Source organism: Eutrigla gurnardus (assembly GCF_963514095.1).
Source record: "Eutrigla gurnardus genome assembly, chromosome: 5".
Lineage (NCBI taxonomy): Eukaryota > Metazoa > Chordata > Actinopteri > Perciformes > Triglidae > Eutrigla > Eutrigla gurnardus.
The window spans coordinates 29,013,923-29,021,480 of NC_139919.1; the positions used below are offsets into that span (position 1 = coordinate 29,013,923).

At 41.6% G+C, this 7,558-nt stretch overlaps 1 protein-coding gene across 1 annotated transcript; it reads left to right on the forward strand.

The window, feature by feature from the left end:
- The first annotated feature begins 204 nt into the window (after positions 1-204).
- On the forward strand, positions 205-7,458 carry ap1ar (adaptor related protein complex 1 associated regulatory protein). Its single transcript, XM_084010383.1, has 10 exons — positions 205-383; positions 1,885-1,933; positions 2,010-2,036; positions 2,437-2,462; positions 2,546-2,642; positions 2,815-2,913; positions 3,971-4,032; positions 4,318-4,391; positions 4,492-4,614; positions 5,027-7,458. Exons 1-10 carry the CDS (start codon positions 313-315, stop codon positions 5,296-5,298), a joined length of 900 nt encoding a protein of 299 aa, XP_083866509.1. The 5' UTR covers positions 205-312; the 3' UTR covers positions 5,299-7,458.
- The last annotated feature ends 100 nt before the right edge of the window (positions 7,459-7,558 follow it).

Sequence of the window (7,558 nt, forward strand, 5' to 3'; positions counted from 1 at the left end):
TGGAAATGAAATCAAATGAAAAAGAAAATATGGTCCAGAGAGAGCACAGTGTTCAATATTGTTTTTATGTTCTATATATATATATATAGGTGTAATGAGTTCCTGTAACACATCATTGATCTGGCGTGTTACAGGAACTCGCCGGTAGATGGTGCTGTTGAGCATCGTGTTACTCACCGTCATCACCAGGAAGTGACTGGAACAGGACCCGGACTTGGGACATGTAGCCGCCGACACTTGTGCTCCAGCAGCTGTCGGTGGGGGGAGATTACTATCTTAGGCAGCGAGATAATAGTGATAGCTGACAATGCGATGGGTAACTGCTTCGCACAATGCGTTGGGCTCTTCAGGAGAGAAGCCAACCGGATCCAGAGAGGAGGCGGGTAAGTGAGGGAGGAAAAAAAGCTAGGCTAGTTGCTAGCTAACTAGCTTTAGAAGCATCACCTGAAGCGGCGAATCAGGTTAGCTAAAAGTTGGTTAGCCGCTAACTGACTTCACGGTGTTTGGGGCTTAGTGACAGCGGTGTGCGTCAGCCTGGTACTGATGTTGTCACCCGGAGATGAAGGCCAGTCAGTCGGCTACTAGTTGGGGTATTAAGGACGTCTTGCCCGGAGGGGGGGGCGTCTAACCTGGAGACGGCCGGTGGCAACAGGAGTCAAGACCCCACCCCTATTTGTAGATTGGGTTAGTCCGTTAGCATGGGCAGACCGAGCTACGTCTGTTTTACGAAGCATTTACACACTAAAATGTGTAGTTGAATGTGTCTTTAATATCAACAGTCTGTTTTTTGTTTTTTTGCAGGCCGTCATATTATCAAATTTAAAGTTAATAATTTATGTTTTCTTTTTTTTTAGTCTGGCTTTGCGAAGGACACCTTAAAGCGTCAATCAACCTTACCTTAATAAACAAACCAAAAAAGAGCAATATTCACATTAAACTTTTTTTTAAAATGTTCCACGACAAAACACACGTGATCAATACCAACAGTCTGTTCTTGCGTTTTTGAGGGTTTTTTTTTGCAGGCCGTCATACTATCAAATTTAAGGTAAATAATTAATGCTAAGGACACCTTTAAATGCTTTAATCAACCTAGCCTTAATTAAGGATACAAACCAGAGTCAGAGAAATGTTCACATTTCTCTGCAGATATATATTTTTAAATATCCCACCACAAAACACTTATGTAATAATCTTAATGATATGGCTGTATTTGTTTTCCTGGTTCAGGGTCCTGCTACTGTGCTCGCTGGCATCTTCTACGATCATTGAATCTTAGTTACACTTGTGCTTTTTTTCCCCTCTTGCTGTTGCAAGTCAAATATCTGCTACGATAAAGCTTCTTCATAACATTCATTGATTATTAATCCTTAAATACCTGCATGCGTTACATGCTACGAGTTAAAAGGCCTTTACGTGCACATTTATCGGAACAACAATTAATCCCTAAAGCAGATTATTTGTCATTTATTATTATTAATAATGTGAGAATGTTTCCATGTAGGCTTCTTTTCTCTCTCATCTTTGTATACATATTAGACATGGGGAAATAGGAAAATTCCATGTCGCCACCAATATTAGGAATCGTAATTATATTTGGTATAACCGCATCACTTATGAATCACAATTATGTTTGATGCTAAAGTTTTAGGATGTGATTAAGGTTGTGAAAGCCGCTGAGGTTGTTCCTTTAGACTGTTAGAGATGAGTAATGTATGTATTCACTTTGCAGTGGGTTTAATCTGTACAGTCTAGCACACGTCAGTCTAAATCAGCAAAGACGTCCCACGAAATTACAATTAAATGATCATAACGTTGGCATTAAGGTGAGAAAGCTACCGTGATCTGCCAGGAAGACTCTTCATACTCTCTGAATTGTTCCTGCAGGTCAAAATACTTCCGCAGCAGTACAACAGGGGAACATTATACAATAGAGGTATGAGTTGAACATTACACTAATATAATTGTGTGCTATAGAGATTATTCTGACTGTGTCTTTTTTAATTTTGCAGTTTGAGAATCTTGTAGAGAGCGATGAGGTAAGTCTGCCTGTCTAATATATCTCTAATAGAGCTTTTTAGTGGCTAAATACGTTAAATAAGTCAGTTTTCTCTCCACTCTGTTTAGTGTTCTGCTATTTAGGAACCAATTACATTTTAAAAGACGAGTGGGTCTTTTTATAAGACATATAGTCTAATTAAAAGCTCCATTACGCTGGCGGTCCCGGGATGCTTTTTGACTTCCAGAGTCATACTTGCTTCCTGTTAGCCTTCCTGTAATGATGGACAGATAACGATGGGATGCAGCATCACTGTGGGAGTAACTCGATTACTGTCTGCAGAGTCTCAGACTAGTAGCACTTGAGTCAAACAGCAGGGAAGAAGCATCTGACGCTGATTACTGATATGGTTAACAATCGCTGTGTTTGTTGCATTGCAGGCGGAGAGCCCACAGCCGTGCCCGAGGTAAGAGATCTGCTGCAAAGCTAAGAGATGAATAAATGAGTAAACGAGTGTTCCACGACTATGTTTTGTTGCTCTTCCATCAGGCCAATCAGCGAAGATGAGATCAAGCACCTCAAAGAACACCGCTACACTGCGCTGTCAGACAGCCAGGTCGTCATAGACCAGAAGATCCAGGCGGAGGTGAGACACGCTCTCTCGTCTTTGTTAGATTAACTGCCACCATTATTCCATTTTTACGTTTTAGACCCTTGTTGGCTTAATTTTTTTAAATATAATTTGCAGCACTGTTTTTTCTGTTTTTGTAATTTTCTGTTTGTTTGTGTTTGTTTCATTTGTTTTAATTTCTGCTCAGTTAGAGGCACAAGAGGAGAAGTTAAGGATAGAAGAGGAGGCTAGAAATGCCGCCCAGCGCGAGGCCGCCAGATTGGCGCGTGAGCGAAAATTGAAGGAGGTGAGGCAGCACTGAGCGCTCCCTTCTGCCAGTTTGACTTTCTGCTTGGCTAGAAACCAATTCTCCTCTAACCTGCTCGCCCTGTGCAGAGGCTTCCCAGCGTTTCAAGTCCTCGGCCTTCTGTCTCTAAAAAGGGACACCGTGATGTTTCCTCTGTTCACTCTTTTCTTTTTGTTCCTTGTCCTCGTTTTCCAGTCTGGTAAATTGTTTTCTGTCTCAGTTCTTCTATTACTTGACAAACTAACACTAACTCTGGCTAACACTCTTTATTATCCTTTAGTAGAGCCGATAATTGGCTGATATCAGCCTATCGCTGATATTTAACATACATTTTTTACTCTTTAAAGATATGAAAAAAGCCGCTAGAATGATTCTGAAATGGTGTCATTACATAGTTTGCCACTAGAGATGAAAATAACAAACAAGAAAAAATAGTGATAAAATAAGCAGGTAACATCAGGATATGTTTATGTATATAAATATATAATATATAGAAAAAGGGACATCGTAGCTGCTGTGGTATCAGTATCGTTATTTTATAGTAGAGAGGCAGAAATTGTCACTTTTATTTCCGTTGGAGTAATAGCGGCTAGATGATGTGTAATAAACAGCGAGGTGTGTTAATAGACATTAAACTTACAATGACCCTAAAGGTGTGTTCACCCCTTTTTATTCATGCGTACGAGCAGTGGAATGAGGAAAAGACGGCGAGGTCCATGCTGCAAATAATGCCATTACTTTTGCTAGACTTTTACGGTCATTACAGTCCCCACTTCATCAATAGAGGGATGTGGACCATTTGGAATATAATAGTATTGCGGCACAACGAAATATCATGGCTGTATATTTCCTGTTCTGCTGCAGGAGAATTGGCTTTGTAATGTAATGAAAAGTCCCAGCTGGGATTGAGGTTTCTTTGTTTTTCATGCCACATTCCACTGCTTCTCTGGTGTTGCTTTCATGAAAGCTCACATGTTTAGCACCAAGATGGTTTTTATTATTATTAATATGGTCTTCTTACTCGATCTGCGGGTGTTTTTTCTTTTTTCTTTTGCAGCTGTCAGCTCAGAGGACACGGGGGAAAGCAGATGGCTTCGGCGGTGAAACGCAGCAAAGAAAGTGAGTCGCTTAAGTTCATCAGACAACAGGAATGCTGTGAAGCCGAGGACACGCTGAGGTCATCAGGCTCTGCACATGAAGTCGATGCAAATAATGCAAATAATGCATCACAGAATCAGAAATGGAGACAAAACATATCGTAGCGGTCTGTGGTCCCCCAGAGGTCTAGATAAAACCTCACATTAGTCCAGAGACCAGACCAGACTATGTGGAGAAAGTCCCTTAAGAGTGACTGCTCTTGCTGGTCTGTTGTTGTTGTTTGATTGTTGTCGTGTCGCCTTTCAGACAAAACTCTGGGGAGGATTTTGACGTCTTCATCCAGAATGTAAAAGCCCAGTCGGACGCTTTCAGGGGCAACAGTGAGTGAACCATCTATCCTCGATGACATTAGCTCGTTATAGAGGTGTACGTGCAGGTGAGTTAAACCTGCAGGTGTGATAATTGACTCTTTGTTTCCAGGACTGCCATCTGACACGAATGTGGTGACTCCCAACACGGAGTACAGCTGGGACTTCACCACCAAGACCCGCTCCACCAACGACGACGGGACCTCACTGGATCTGGAGTGGGAAGACGAGGAAGGTGAGGGTTTCATTTGGTTCTCATCCATCTAACATCCTGAATTTACCTTCGAAGCCTTATTTTATGTCCGATCACACCAGAATTGTCAAGATTGATTTTTGTTTCTCAGCATCTGGTCTGAGTTCATAACATCTCCCAGAGGTGCTCGATGAATTTCACTTAGCTGTATTCACTGTGAATAACAAGACACACATCTGCTGGTTTACTACAGCAGTATGAACCCAACATAAACGATTTTCTCCTGATTTGATTGCAATAAACGGATAAAAAGGAAGTTGAAGTAACGTCATAATGACGACAGTTCAAAGAGCAAGTTGCTTGGATTCCCTCCGAGCCACCAGATTACCGCCTGCGGCCGTTTTTTGAATTTCTGCTGACAGAATGAAAAGCTAGTGTCCTCGCGTCTTTGTAGGAATCAATCGTGCGCTTCCAGCCTGGGAGAGGTCTCGGACGGAGGAGGACATCCTGCGAGCCGCCCTGAGGCCCGGCAGCAAGCAGGTGAACAGCGGCCCCACCTCGGTCTCGGAGGACTCCAACGCACTGGAGTGGGAGAATGATTTTGTGAGTACCCATCCAGAGGACAATGCAGACACTGAATTTCAAGGGTTCGTCAATCCCGTCCTCGACACTCCCTCCGAGGACGCGTCGGACTCCGGCCTCAGGACGGACAACCAGGACAGATAGTGTCCCACACCAAAGGAGACGTTGTTTTTTTGTTTCATGTCAAAGCTCACCAGCTTTTTGCCTCATGAAAATGGAACATTTACATATTCTGGTAACAGACCCTGACGCTGCGGGGATAGGTTGTGTGTCTGCACTACGGTACAGTTTAGTAGTGTTTTTAATCCAAAACTCATTTTTTTTCAGTGCCTTCATTTGCCATATTAACCGACCATGTATGCATTGTAATTTTAAAACAGATCGGCTACCATCCAGACACATTGTTCAATGAGTGCTTGTTTTTCAAGGGCACAGTGCCCGAGATGCCGAGATACTGATGGGTACGACATATTTCACTGGTCGGAGGGGGAAATCCCAGCATGGAAAACGTCATCAGACCTCAATATTTATCAGCAGCAGACCGTCACAGTGCAGGTCTGAGGTCAGTGCCTTTGTCAGCGGCAACACCAAGAGTATCCCAGCATGTCTTCTGGTGTGAAGAAGAAGAAAAAAAATCACTGAGTCTCTCTAAAGTTGTTGCATGGCGGCAAATAAAAATAATTCCATGTAAATGAATAAACCCAGAGTCATATTGCCAATGTGGAACCTGTCAAATATCAAACTGTGTAGCTGTTATGTGCATCTTTGGATCTTTGGATGTTTTAATAGATCTACAAAACATCTGATTTAAGGCGTCGACCTCTAACAGCCTCGTTTTCAGCAAAAAGATAAAAAAACAAAAGAAAGTCCGAGCATGAAAACACCGTCAGTTATATAAATATACACGTTTCCGTCCGTCGACATGAGCCAACACGAGTCCTTTTCTAAAAAATGACATAATGAAGCACATACACGAGACTCCTCTCCTTCTGAGGCCCAGCGGTCCTTCACAGGACGTCTGGGTTTTAAACTGCCATTTCTCTTTTTCTTTGTCGACACAGATTTTATTTATTTATTTATTTGATGCCAACAACAATAGCACAGAACAGCGACATCATTGCCAGACACCATGACGTCCACACCACCAACATATTCTGGATTACAAAGGACAGCAGGGTGTTCGTTATTATTTGCATATAATTAACCGTGATTGACTTTTTCATATATGGACAGGATATGATAACATATCTAATCATTAAAATATTCCCCCATTCAAGAAGCTGCAATAATGGATTCTGAATCTTGATCTCAGCATGAATGCACGTTTGTTATACTGGGGTAAAGACAAATTATTAAAAGTTTATTAAAGGTTGGGAGCGTTTTGATTGCCTCTCAATGGCTCTCATATTTGGAGACGGCGCTAATGACACAGAGAATGGAGAAGCTCAGATAACAACACACACGGAGGGAGAGAGCGCCTTAATTCTCTGCTCAGGTTTTTATTACTCCACTTAATCTTTACAAAGCAAACAGGTGTTTGATGCCGTCTTCATGCTCCGGGTGTCATATTTCACTCCTTTAATAATCTAAAATACAGAATATTATATATATATACCGGGAGACAATCGTCGCCTCAACAACAAATCACTTAATTGACCAGCTTTTAACAAACAAAGGCGCTGCCTGTTTCTGATTGGTCGGGGATATACCTGCTTTATACATAATGCATGTCCTGCTGTTTCTACCCATCATGCCGTTGGGACTTTGGGATGTTTTGGTCTGTTTGAATCAAAAGTAGTTGGTGTTTTTCGAGGACATTTTAACCGAAATGAAGAGCAAAGACACATCTGAGTGCACTGCTGTTGAAGTTTATAGACGAGACACGGGTTGATTTCTTTTCTTTTCTTGTATATTTTGAGTGTGTGATTTGTTTTGAACACATTTCAATCATTTCTTGCTGTGATTACATTTCAGATTGTAACTTTATGTATAAAACAACAACCCTGTGACCTAACATTCCCTGTCACACTGAGCCTGAGAGGGAAGAGAATTAAAATAAAATATGGATTAATGTATCACTGTAATGATGGTGGGATTCACACATGTTTAAATCATCGTCACATTAATCGGTCTGTGGATGGAAGTAGATTATGGGTGTGATTTTGTTATTTTCAAGGCTGATATTTTCACTTTTCTCACAAAATGAAGTTGTTGGTTGAAACAGTGAAACATCTTTTAATCAGGAGGTACGACGTGGACGGATTGAAATAAATACGGAGGGGCTGCCTGTTGTTTGTTACATTGCACTGTGTTTTATTTGTCTTTTACTTTGGTTGAACTTGGCACCCACCCCACCCTTTTTAAAATCCACCCTGTTAAAATACTGCTAGCTCATTCTCCGGAG

Coding starts and splice junctions, on each gene's coding strand:
- ap1ar (XM_084010383.1), top strand. CDS start 313: ATGGGTAACTGCTTCGCACAATGCGTTGGGCTCTTCAGGAGAGAAGCC. Junction 2,643..2,814: donor ACCAGAAGATCCAGGCGGAG/GTGAGACACGCT, acceptor ATTTCTGCTCAG/TTAGAGGCACAAGAGGAGAA. Junction 4,392..4,491: donor GGACGCTTTCAGGGGCAACA/GTGAGTGAACCA, acceptor CTTTGTTTCCAG/GACTGCCATCTGACACGAAT.